Source organism: Pinus tabuliformis, chromosome 9 (genome assembly GCF_031772625.1).
Source record: "Pinus tabuliformis cultivar Carrire ecotype Pingquan chromosome 9, CPIR1, whole genome shotgun sequence".
NCBI lineage: Eukaryota > Viridiplantae > Streptophyta > Pinopsida > Pinales > Pinaceae > Pinus > Pinus tabuliformis.
The window spans coordinates 1,707,356,203-1,707,369,932 of record NC_142307.1 but is presented as its reverse complement, the minus strand read 5'-3'; the positions used below and the strand labels follow the sequence as shown (position 1 = coordinate 1,707,369,932).

At 37.6% G+C, this 13,730-nt stretch overlaps 1 protein-coding gene across 1 annotated transcript in view; it reads left to right on the top strand.

Annotated features, from left to right (window-relative positions):
- LOC149155486 (uncharacterized) overlaps positions 1 to 13,730 on the top strand; it is a 357,613-nt gene that overhangs the window by 286,130 nt on the left and 57,753 nt on the right. The window contains exons 17-18 of the mRNA XM_089444433.1: positions 12,291 to 12,427; positions 13,311 to 13,387. Coding sequence (XP_089300559.1) covers positions 12,291 to 12,427; positions 13,311 to 13,387 — 214 coding nt within the window. The remainder of the gene's footprint in view (positions 1 to 12,290; positions 12,428 to 13,310; positions 13,388 to 13,730) is intronic.

Sequence of the window (13,730 nt, the reverse complement as noted above, 5' to 3'; positions counted from 1 at the left end):
TGGTACTTAATTCTAGAACTCCTGTGATGGTTGCTGTGAGAATTCTTAGAGCCCCATCGTGTATGTGCCCCATCGTTTTGTGCCATAGTTCATTCAAATCTTTTTCACCGCTGCTGCCTATTAGTGCCATTGGATATTCTAGCGGTAACTTATACAATCTGATACTTCTAACTCCAATTTGGGCCTTCTTCTTCCAACTTGGATGTTTAACATATACTTTCTTCCCAATGAAGTAATCATCATAGCCCTTGTTTTGTAACTGAGATACAGAGAGTAAGTTCATTCCCCATCCAGGCACATGCAACACATTGGTAGCTCGAATCCGAGCCCTTGCTTCTGTTTGAAAAATATTGTACCTCTTCCTACGGGGTTACATTTTGATTTCTTTCCCATCATGATTTGGAAGTTCATTTGTTCTTCTTGATAGCTCGAGAAACATTCTCGTTTTCCCGTCATGTGCACAAAAGCCCCACTATCAATATACCAAACCTTAGAAGAAACATAACTTGCCAAGCAAGCAACTTCTTCTTTGAGTCAGGAAGCCAACACAGAACTTTCGTGATCCATTATATTCATCATTCTTTCCTCTTTTCCAGGAGAACTGCATGAGTCCTCTTGTGTTGCTGCTCTAGCATCATGTTCATGACTCATTACAGATGTTCTGTTGCCTAATCTTAGCTATGATCCGATGTGAAAATTTCTAACACGAAATTCTATTGCAATCACTGATTTATTTCTCCTACTTATTTTCCATAATAAGTTATTTACAAAACCCTTTAGTGAACATCAAAGTAAATTCTACTGCAGTTGTCACATAATAGCATAGAGAAAAGAACAGTGAAATACAAGCACAAGAATCAATCACATCAACACAATTATTTTTGGACAATAGTCCCCGGAAAAACCCAATGCTAGAAAACCGGTGCAACAAATGAGGGTTTATTTATTATTCTTCAGCAACAATCTCTTTACAAGGAATTATTTTCATAACTTAGAGAAATATGAGAAAACACCTGAGATAATTTTCCTCCACCCTTTGGAGAAATTTTGACACCCAAGAGACCCTCCAACCTCCACTGCATCATCTCTACGTGAGCACTGCATCCCTTGCTGCACTGCCTCTTTGAGTTGTCGCTCTGATGCACTGCGTCCCCTCCTCCTCAGTCTTCGACTGATGCTGATACCCTCCTCTTCCTTCACCCTGCGACTCTCCCTCTGAAATCGAACTCTTACTTCTTGAGAATCGATTTCCCTCGGGTTATTAAGTATTTGCCTGGTGTATCTCCAAATGACTTTCAAGTATTCATTTATACTTTTCCTGTTGAGATATCAATGATTGTGATCTAATCTGTGATCAATGACTAAGATTAAATTAGACCTAATCCTCATCTCTTAGAAGCTTCTCACCCATATTTTCATTAATACCCATTAATATTTTAATTTTCCTAAGTTTAGACTTAAGAAACCCATTAAAAATATTAATTATTTTAATAAAATACAATCCGGGTGGAATTTCACCAAACGATTTATGGTTCTTGGAGATCTCATGTGTTCTAGCCCCTCCACAAAATTTCGGAGCTAGAGCACATCCGATTCTACCCAAAAGTCAACACAAATCGGTCCACATCTTGTCCCACTTTGGTAAGGCTTCTCTGCCCAAAATGCTTTGGACGAATACCTACCACTCCTCGGAGACACTATTGAGTGCCAATCATACGAGCTATGTGGCTTGAGTTGCTGCTCCAATAGCTGATAGTTGATCCCGGATCTCCTGAATCTTGGTGAGGTAGGGGTCTATGCGTTCCCCCTTTTGCATCTTGGTGCATCACAACTTTTCCTCCAAGTACATCTTCCATTGCTCGGAAGTGCCTTGATATAGTGTGGAAAGTGTATCCCACATCTCCTTGGTCATTCCTTGGCTCTCTATGTGTGATACAATGTGATCTCGAACACCGTCAAGAATCAACCTCTTTGCCCTCGCCATCTCCTTTCGGTATTCCTTCAGCTGATCTACATCTATGGGGATAACTACCACTGCATCTATGAATGGCTTCAGGCCATATTCATCCAGAAGGAAGGATATCCTTTCCTTCTAGATGACATAGTTGGAAGCACCGTCCAACCTATCTTGATCTCGTAGCCCGACAGTGGCCATCAAACAATTTCGAAAATCTCCTCTTTCCTTCTAGTCAGCTGCTGCTAGGCTATGCACACTACCTTCTGGAATGAGAAACTCTGCTCACAATGACCGCTGATCTGCAAGGTAAATCAAACTTCTTGAGAGTAGAAGTTCCCTGAGGAAATTGTTTTCCTCAATGTGTGCTCTTCTTCCACCCGACGTTAGTTTTGCTCTAGCAAACTGCTGCAAAACTATTGCGTCCAGCTAGAGATCTGCTTTGCGAAAAATATTGGTTGCTCCCTCTGCCTCTGGAATCGCTCAGATTTGTTCCTCAACTTGTCCTGACGATGAACCACAGTAGTTGGTTCGAAACGCGTCGACAAATGATTCTCTATGTGATTTTTCCGAAATTGATGCTCCTCATGAAATTCGACCTCTTGGCCAAGGTGACTGCACTACCTCTAGGGTTTCTATCTGCTGCCCCTCAATGAACAACGAGACTCCCTCTTCCTTTGCTATTGAGCTCTTCGGTTGATCATCTGCTCTCTGATACCATGTGAAAATTCGGGAACCCGAATCCTATTGTAGCAATTGGAAATAATTCTCCTAATTGTTAAATTAATCCTTAAGAATTTATTTATTGTTTGCTACAACAAATACTGAATCAATCACTCTGTAACCTACACAAATAAACTGCAAAAGAAATGTACACTGGAAGAAATGCTAGAACACACACATAAAATGACAGCTATTTTTGGACAAATGTCCCTGGAAAAACCTAACTCAGGAAAACTGGTGCAACAGCTGAGGGTTTTATTATTATGCATCAGTGAAATAAATTGAGTACAACTGGATGCCTACACTGGAAATCCTACAGAGAAGTACTAGCAAGAAAATCTAGTGAGGAGAAATTCCTCACTCCACAGGCAAATCTAGGCACTGATCTCAGCTCAAATTGAGTCATCAAAACTGCCTCTATGCATTCATTGTGCCACCCTAGTGCAATTGCTGTTGCTCTTAGCTTGGAACAACTTCTCCTCAAGTCATCTCACAAGCCGCTGTATGGGAAAACGTCTCTCCTGGCCTCTGGAACTTCTGCCCAGCTTCTGGCATTGAAATTCTGCTTCTCTCCAGCAATTCGACTTTGCCTCTAGAGGCTACTGCGTTGCTCTGTATCAGCCTCACTGTGGCTTCTTTGTCTCTCTAAAAATGCACTCATTGAATCTGTAAATCTTCCTCTAACTTCACTATCCCTGCCCCTCTCTCATTGCTTCGATTTCTCTGACTCTCTCTTTGGCAACTGAATGCTGCTACTCAGGAAATCGATCTTCTCATGAAATCGAACTGCACAAGTGATTTCTCCATGTCCCATTGACTTCTTCTTATAATCCTTTGTTGAGACTTCATCGGCCAAGATTAGATCTTAATTGATGGCTAGGATTAATTTGAAGTCGATCCGTGTGAGTTTCTAGAACATTCACACCATAACTTAATTAGTTCTGATTAATTAGTCATATTCCCTAAGTTTAGACTTAGGAAATATTTAAAAAACGACTGATAATCTAATCAAGTCATTTTTTTTTTTCGGAATTTTTAGGTATGATTTTTGGGTTTTGGAGATCTCGTGTATTCTAGCCTCTCCACAAAATTTTGTGGCTAGAACGCATCTGATGCTATAAAAACTAACACTTAAAAGTGCTCTTTTGCAATAGAGACTTGTATCTAATGTAATAATATATTAGATGATTAATCAAATTTATAAGATGATTGCCAGGAGAATATCCCTAAGTATAAATATACTCTAAGGGTTTTCTCTATGAAGAGACTTTCCTTTTTGTTCATAGGCTCTTTAATATTAATATAAAGTTATTGTTATTATTACTATCTTTGTTACTATATCCGTTATGATATATATTCATTACATATTACATGAGATGTATTGACTGAAGTATATTATACACTTCCTTTCTCGTCTGACAGATTGCAGAAATCCTTATATATTGTGGTGACCTATCTTAATCTACGGTAGGAGTTTCCAATGGTGGATGTCGTTCGTATGTTGACTTTTGTTGACACCATCCATAGGGCTCTTCACGCGTCATCCTTGATCTCTCTTCCTTACTAATGTTCAGTTAGTAGAGTGGCAGATGGTGCATTTGTTCTGTCTTTCGTAGCAATAATTCAAGAATAAGTTTTGTCGGTCAAAGTTCCACATCGTTGAATGAATCTCCATGATGCAAGCTAAAATCAAGCGCTGCCAAGTGTTTGTGGTTTAATGTTGCCACTCTACTGTTGTCTTTCTAGAGTATTTGATGAGACACGGTGTTTTTGGCGTCAAAGTGTATTTTCAGTATTGAAGTGTATTTAGACACTTAAAATCAAACTATATTATATATTGAAGCCAATTATGTCACGACATGACCAACCACACTAAGAAAAAGTAAAGATTACTCTTGACCCAAAGTTGAAGGATGGTTAAACCTTCAAAGATCTTTTCATTGGTTTCCTACATTGCTTCTATGTCAAATCATATCAAGGAGGGTTATTACGTAATGAACCAAATAACATACTAGCCATAGTTTTAAAAATAGGCTGGTCTGACTCGGACTCAACTTGGTTGACTGAGCCATACCCTGCCCATACCGACTAGGTCAATTATTTGGTTCGGTGGCCAACCTGTTATCAAATCGGTCGAGTTGGCCACTGACTCGACTGGTTCGGTAACGAACCGGTCAGACTAGTCGAGCCCAACTTAAACTAACCGATCTTAGTGCTGGGAAAAAAAGACGGGTTGGGCAGACTTGAAATCAATCTTTTTTTGTTTAAATTATTTCCTAGCCGCTGTGTACCCCTCTCCCACACCTATAAAGGTGACCCAACCCCCTCATATTTCGTCACAACTATCTTATTGCATTTGTGTGGAGTTTGTGAGCAGTTGGAGTTGGCTTTTGGAGTAGCGTTGAGGAGGTTCTTGGGCAATCTTTGGAGCAACACTGACTTGGTTTGTGGAGCACCATTGGTTATGTGATTTTGTTCTGATCTCTATATATTACATGTATTGGACAATGCACTGGGTGTGGTAGGTCCCTATAATACTAGTTTATTCCCTTATTATTGTTGTCATTGTAGGCACTTATTGTTATTGTTGTGCCCATGTTGTACCCATACTGTTATTATTGTGCCCATGTTGAACTTGTACCCATACTGTTATTATTGTGCCCCGTAGAAGCCCTCTATTGTTATTGTTGTTCCCTTACATTATTATTGTTATGTCGGATTTGATTATATTCTGACCCCTTAGACTCATATATATAGAAAGGAGGTTTGTCATTTGTATCATTCAAGAATTGTTCATTTGTGTAATGTAAAGGAGGTTGCCCCTTGAAGAAGCTATGTTTTAAGTCGCTGATCTATATCTTTCTTCTATTTTGTTAGCTAGTTGCATAACAATTGGTATCAGAGATTTGGATTTTAGGGTTTCGCTATTTCAAACAAGTCATCATGGCATTTTCCCTGTAACTTTTTTTCTGTGACGTTTCATAAGCTGAAATAAAAACCCATTTGAGCAGAAATCCTGATGAACCTCGTGACCGAATTTCAGATCTTTTCCTGCTATATTTTCGGAGTTATGAATTGAGGAAATTAGGGTTTTTGCAGACTCTCGAATTTGATTTCAAACAGGTCACCTTGGGAAAATCGTCATAACTTTCTCTCTGAGCATCGACTTCAAATTTCGTAAAAAATGACAGAAAAAGGACAGACTGTAGTTTGTTGGGTAGAATTTTTAGAGCCGAAGGTTGAAATAGTGACACGTAGCACGCTGTACAGGTTCGCTCTACTGAATGAGTCAAAATTAGGTCATCGCGGGGGATTGGACATAACTCTTTCTTGGAGAATCCAATCGTGATCAGAATTGTGGGGTTGGAAAGAGAACTCAAAGGGCTATTATAGACCGAAATTTCTGAACTTGAAGATTTGAAATTACAGAGTTACAAGTGTTTCAAGATGAAGTTCATACAAAGCGAAAATAAATAAATAAATAAATAAAAAATAAAAAAGGTTTGCAGTTTTTTTTAAATTTGTACAAGTTTTGTTTGAGGAAGTAGTTTGAATTGATTCAAAGGGCATTGTGAAACATAATTATCATTCATTGATGATTCGAAGAAAGAAAATGGAAACACCTAGTAAGCAACCTGAAATCTCTACTATGACACATAAAGAAGAGGAAGAAATGCAACATGATATTATCAAAATTATGAGACCAGGTACAACAAATTTCGCTCTCACAAAAAGTCACTGAAGCCAAGATGGATGGTTTAGAGAATGGCATGGAAGCTAAGATCTTAGTCACCAGATACGCCGAATTTGAAGCATTAAATTCGAAATTCGGCGTTTTTCAAGGGAAAACGAACATATTCGGCGTTTTTCAAGGGAAATTCGGCGTTTTTCAGACCTTGCAAGGGTTGGTCACCAAGTATCAAGCATTAAACATCACTTTTTGTGGTCAAATCTCCAAATTTTCATTCCCTAGCTCTGCTAGTTATTTCTCTATAAGGCTGATCTGTTATTGGCATGTGTATGTGGGCTAACAAACTGTGGTTGCAGCAGTCATAAAGGTCTGATATTTGGTTTTGAGCTAACAATTGGTGAGTGCAGCTATTGAAAAATTGATCTATTCTGATATAAAATTTGATATTAAGCATTTAATAGTCTGATTATAAGGATAATCATGATAAAATTCATTCCATACCATTTCTCATATGCATATGATATATCTATCTTTAATATACATTTTTTTTTCGAATTTCTATATGTCAAATTTTATGTCGAATTTTATCGACAAAATTTGAGTTGCTGAACTTTATTCGAATTTCATGGTCTTCGAACTCGAACTCGAACTCGAACCTGGTGACTAAGGCTAAGATGGATGGTATAGAAGCAAAACTTAAAGGCAACATGGAAGATTTGAAGATAGATTTGACAAAGTTGCTACAAGAAATGCTTACTAATGGCGAAAGGGTAGTAAAGGAAACTCATGATGAGAACAAAATAAATGTTAGTTATGATTTCATAGACTCTAACGTTGGATTGAAGACCCACCATGTTCCAAAGATCGATATGAGGAAGTTTGATGGCAAAGATCCCGTAACATGGATACTACAAATGGAGCAATATTTCGATCTCCATTATGTTCAAAACACACAAAAGGTACGCATTGCAACTTTATATTTGGAACACAATCAGGTTGTATGGTATCAATGGCTTTGCTCTTGTAAACAAATTGTCACTTGGGCAATTTTTACAGAAGAAATGATAGCACATTATGAGGATACAAAAAGCAACACTTTTTTTAGCCAATTGATAAATCTCAAACAAAGGGGTTCAATGGTGGAGCACATTGAGGACTTCGAAAAATTGAATATAAGGGTAAAAGATATTCCAGAGGAGCATAGGATTGATGTGTTCATAGGACTTTAAAGGATAACATCCAACCTGAGGTTCGCCTTTGGGAACTTGATTCATTAGAGAAGGCATTCAGGTTGGCAAGAAAAATTGAAAGCAAAATTATGGCAACAAGGAAGCCTACCACTCACAACTATAAAGATGGAAGTGTCGTTGCCCCTAGCCTTCCACGACCTATAAGGTTGACACCACAACAATTGGAAGAAAAAAAAGCAAAAGGGCTTTGTTATAGTTGTGTTAACAAATACACTAAAGGTCATAAGTGTGCTGAGAAGAAATTATTTTACATAGATTGTGAAGAGGAGGAAGAAAAGAAACAAGAAACATCAAAAAAAGAGGATACACACCAGGAACAAACCCTAGAGAAAGAAGAAATGAACCCGACCATATCTTGTAATGCATTGGCTGAAATTACCACTCCTCAAACTATCAAGATAGAAGGACACATCAAGAAGAAAAAGGTAATAGTGTTGATTGATTCGGGTAGTACCCATAATTTTATTCATTGTAAGATAGTCAAGGAATTGAATTGCTTCCTATATCCAGCACCAGAGTGTCAAGTGATGGTTGCAAATGGAGGAACCATAAATTGCTCTGGAAAGTGCCATAATATCAAGCTATCCATGGGAGAATATGTGTTGGATAGTCCAATGCTTTCCATTCCAATGGGTGGTGCTGATGTTGTACTAGGAGTCCAATGGCTACAATCTTTGGGTACGATAACTTTCAATTTTCAAGGACTTTTCTTGAAATTTTTTCAGAGGGAAAGGAAGTTGAATTAAGAGGTATCACAAGAAAACCGGGAAAGATAATTAGCTCTAACAACATGACAAAACTTCTAAATAAAGAACAACGAGGCGTAATTGCACAATTATGTTCGCTAGAGGTTCCCACATCAAAATCATCTATTTCTCTAGATCTCCAAAAAGTTTTGGACAATCATTCCAAGGTATTTGAGACTCCTAAAGGCCCCCCACCTATTCGTGATCATGATCATGCTATTCATTTGATTCAAGGAAGTGTTCCTGCAAACATTAGGCCTTACAGATATCCCTATGCCCAAAAGAGTGAAATTGAACGTATGGTGGCAGAAATGCTAGAGGCTAGTATAATTCAACATAGTCAAAGTTCTTTCTCTGCTCCAGTAGTATTGGTGCACAAGAAGGATGGATCATGGCGCATGTGTTCGGATTATAGGGAGCTCAACAAGCTCACTAATAAAGATAAATTTTCCATTCCTGTCATTGATGAATTATTGGATGAATTGCATGGAGCAATTTACTTCATCAAGTTGGACCTTCGTTCAAGATATCATCAAATCACAATGGAGACTGAAGAGATTCCGAAAACAACATTTAGAACTCATGAGGGTCATTACGAATTTTGGGTCATGCCTTTTGGCCTTACCAATGCACCTTCTGATGAATTCCATTTTCAAACCCTTCCTTAGAAAATTTGTGTTAGTATTTTTTGATGATATACTAATCTACAACAAGTCTTGGAAGGATCATGTTCAACATGTTGACAGAGTGCTCAAACTATTAGAGGAGAAACAATTATATGCAAAAACCTCCAAATATTTCTTTGGAGTACAAGAGGTGGAATACTTGGGTCATATTGTATCTCATGAATGTGTTAAGGTAGACCTTAGCAAAATTAAAGCCATTAAGGAATGGAAAATCCCCACATCCATAAAGCATCTACGAGGATTTCTCAGGTTGACAGGGTATTATCACAATTTTGTTAAGAATTATTAGAGAATAGCAACACCTCTAACAACATCACTAAAGAAATATGCGTTTTCTTGGACTCCAGAAGCAATGAAGGCCTTTGAACATCTTCAAGGTGCAATGTGCCAAGCACCAGTGTTAGTTACACCAGACTTCACAAAACCTTTATTGTGGAATGTGATGCCTCAGGAAATGGAATTGGTGTTGTTTTAGTGCAAGAAGAAAGACCCATTGGTTTCGAAAGTCGTCCAATCAAAGGAAAGTATTTACACAAAGCTATTTATGAGAAGGAAATGTTGGCAATACTACATGCACTTAAGAAATGGCAACCTCACCTAATGGGAAGATACTTGAAGGTAAAAACAGATCATGATAGTCTTGAATACTTTTTACAACACAGATTATCTTCAGAAGAGCAACAAAAATGGGTCACAAAGATGTTGGGTTATGACTTTGAAATCATCTACAAAAAAGGGAAGCAAAATGTTGTTGCAGATGCACTCTCAAAAAAAGGTGAGGATGTGGAAGCATTGCTTTGTGCCATTTCTATTATCCAACCAGATTGGATAAACGAAGCAAGGGATGAATGAAAGAATGACGAAGAAGTGTGGGCACTCATTTAAAAGTTGCAGCAAGATCCTAGTACATCTGATGCATTTAGCTAGAAAAATGATTCGTTATGGTACAAAGATCATTTATACCTCTATAAGAATTCCCAACTCAAACAAAAGATTCTTCTGGAATTCCACACCTCTCTTAGGAGGGCATTCAAGATTTTTAAAAACTTACCACGGGGTTAAGAAGAATTTTTTTTGGGATGGCGTTAAATCTGATATTCAAAAGTTTGTGGCAGAATGTTTGGTTTGCCAACAAAATAAAGTTGAGACAATTAAGACCCTAGGTCTATTACAACCTTTATCCATTCCAAGACAACGTTGGGAGGAGGTTTCAATGGATTTTATCATAGGCTTACCCAAGTTCGAAGGAAAGACTGTCATCATGGTGGTAGTTGATAGACTTACCAAGTATGCACACTTTTGTGCATTATCTGATCCATTTAAAGTCAGTACAATTGCTACTGCATTGATGGAAACAATTCAAAAGCTACATGGAAACCCAAAAATTATTGTAAGCAACAGAGATCCTATTTTCACTGGAAATTTTTGGACAAAATTATTTTCTTGTCTGGGTACTCAGTTAGCTCATAGCTCATCTTATCATCCTTAATCTGATGGGAAAATTGAGATAGTGAACAAATGTTTGGAAGGATATCTTCGTTGCTTTGTATCTGATAAACAAACACAATGGGTCAAATGGTTACCTCTCGCTGAATGGTGGTATAACACTTCCTTCCATACCGCAACAAAAATGACCCTATTTATGGCACTTTATGGATATCATCCACCATCCATCACATCATATTTAAGAGAAAATTCTAAGGTTCAAGCAGTGGAAGATCACATCGATCATCAACAAAAAGTTCTCCAAATCTTAAAGGATAACCTCACTTTGGCGCACGCCGCAAAATAGAATTAAACAACAAGCAGATCAACATTGCAGTGAAAGAAGTTTTTATGTAGGCGACTGGGTATTTCTACGACTACAACCATACAAACAAATGTCCCTCAAGCAAGCTAAGAAGGATAACAAATTATCACCAAATTATTATGGTCCATACAAGGTGTTGCAAAAGATTGGTACTATGGCATACAAATTGGAACTTCCTGCATCTTCCCGAGTGCACCCAGTTTTCCATGTTTCATGCTTAAAGAAGGCTATATGTGAGAAGCTCCTAGTTCAAACAATATTGCCTGAACTTGACGAGGAAGGAAAAATCATATTGGAATTTGAAGCAGTCACATAAACAAGAACTCGACAGCTACGAAATCGATCAATTTCAAAGTATCTCATCAAGTGGAAAAACTTACCCACTGAAGATTCCACATGGGAGGATGAGAATTTTATACAGAAGCATCCAGAACTACTCAAGCGTTGAGGACAACACTTTTTGGAAGGAGAGGGGCATGTTGGGTCCCTATAATACTAGTTTATTCCCTAGTACGTTTTAAAACATTGATACTAGCAGACAGCCTGAATGGGCATAATGGTTAAGATCATGTTTTTCCTCCTAAGAGGTCACAGGTTCAAATCCAGAGGGGGACGGGCGGGTTAGAGTTTTTATGCCTTTGTAGGCTTTAGCAGTCAAATCACTGCACAGAGGTGGGTCTCTTGTCCCACAAACAAGGGGGTCTCATACAAGGGGATGTCTGGCTTGGCTGTAACCTTATAATTGGATTATTATTATTTATTTATTATTAGTTAGGTTTCCTGAAGTCATGTGTCACAACTCTTTGTTCTGACTCATCTTGGAGGTCACAGGTTTGGATCCGGAGGGAATAAGGATATTTCACCTACATAGTCTAGGCAGTCAAATCTCTGCATGCAGGGGTTGCCTTGTCCAGAAATAAGTGGGTCTCATATGTCAATTTGGCATCTGGCTAGCTTGTAACCTTAAATCAGATTAATATTATTATTATTATTATTATTATTTATGGTTATGGATTATTCAGGTTTCTTGTCAGAAACACTGGTATGCTGATATGGCCTTGTGCACTAATGGTAGTCATGATAGTATGTGTTCACATAAATCAAAGGTGCATTGGATGAACAATTTGAGGTTGTATTTAAGAACTATTTTTTGTTTCTTATTATGTTACAAATTTGAAGTAGGCAATTGAATCTAACGCTGCATGCACCATTCAGTTTCTCTCTGCTTTGTTGATGGTATGTACATAATCACCTATAGGAGGAGATTCCACATCCCTACGTGTTTGACTTGTTTGACCTGTTTCTTGGATTGCTTATTCTGTCAGTAAATAATGTAGTTTTTGGGTGTCAGTATTACATTGAAATTTGAACGTAATGGTCTTTTTTATTATCCTCTCTTGCTGACAATGACTAATATACTGTTCTGACAGATATTCTTATGGACGCTTTTAGGAGGGCTACAACTGCACCTGCTTTGGCTGCAAATCAGTTAACAAGTATTCGGGCAGTTGTAAATGCCTTTAGGCACGCATGTTTTAAAACATGGCTGGTTCATCATCGCAGTGAGGTGAGATCATCTGTATCTAATTTAGTGTATGGCATTGTCCCGTGCCTAGAAATTCCAGGTAATTAGAACTGTAATTTATTCGTGCTGTTAATTCAGTTGTGTTGGTTTGTATCTTACCAGTTCTTTTAACTTCCGTACCTATCCTATCCTTGTAATATAAGCATTGTATAGATAGTAAATTCTTCTGCACAGTCTAGGATAGAATTGGGCATGAGATAAGTTTAATAGATCTATTAACCTTTGTCATTTGAATATCTATGGATCTCTATCTGCTAAAATCTGACTTTTCTTGATCAGAGAAGTAATGGTGTTTGGCTATCTTATTGAATTAGATAGACAATTTTGAAAATCATTTTGTATTAACTTTTGTGATGACTTATGTGTTTCTCATCCCCAGACCATATTTTTTTCATATGGACTACACCGCAATGTTCTTTGCTGAGTATTTTGTCCCCAATTTAACTTTTGTCCATGGAGGCACTTTATGTCAAACACCATTCTCACCAATGCGTTGTCATGAGTCTTGTCACTGGGAATGCTTTGCTTGTCATACTGTGCATTCTTTTTATTGGAACAGAGCAATCCATTGTTTGAGAGTGGCATCCTTCAAATTGTTCTACTGTATATTTCCCTTGTGTGCTGTCTAAAATGCAGCTTGACTCCAATGAAAAGAGGTTTCCATCTTTGGAGTGACTTATCTATTGCCCAACAATGCAAATAAAATTTAAGTATGTGAGGAGTTTTCTTCTTTTCTGGAGGAAATGCATCTTATTTAAAATTGATAGTGAATTTTCATTAAATGGTACATGAAGGGGCTAAAGACCAGGTAAAGAGTGTTATCTCACAAGTTTAATCAGTTTAACTTTGCTTTGTGATGTAGCAGATTCTTGACCTTTTTTCGGAGTGTTGTTCATCCTCAAACAAGAATATTCGGCTGTCATACTCTACCTTGATTCTCAAGTAAGTTTTTAAAGTGAAATTGTGTAAGTGTCACTTTTACGCTGGTTAAATTTTCTTTTAGCACTGCATATTTGTTGATTATTCTGAAGAGTACAAGGTTTTTTTTCTTATGCATGTAATGCAATGAATTACAAAACTTTGAAATTATTTATATAGGATCTTCCAGAAATGCCTTGAATTATTACATTGCATACTTATTTAGGAGTTCTAAGAAACTTGCAAAATGCATTTTAAGCTAAAAAAGGCTTGTTTGTGTATCTAAATTATATCCCATTGTTGTCATAAGAAGAAGTCCATAGTGAACATATTTATTTCTTTACTTTTCTTTCCTTGAAGGTGTTAA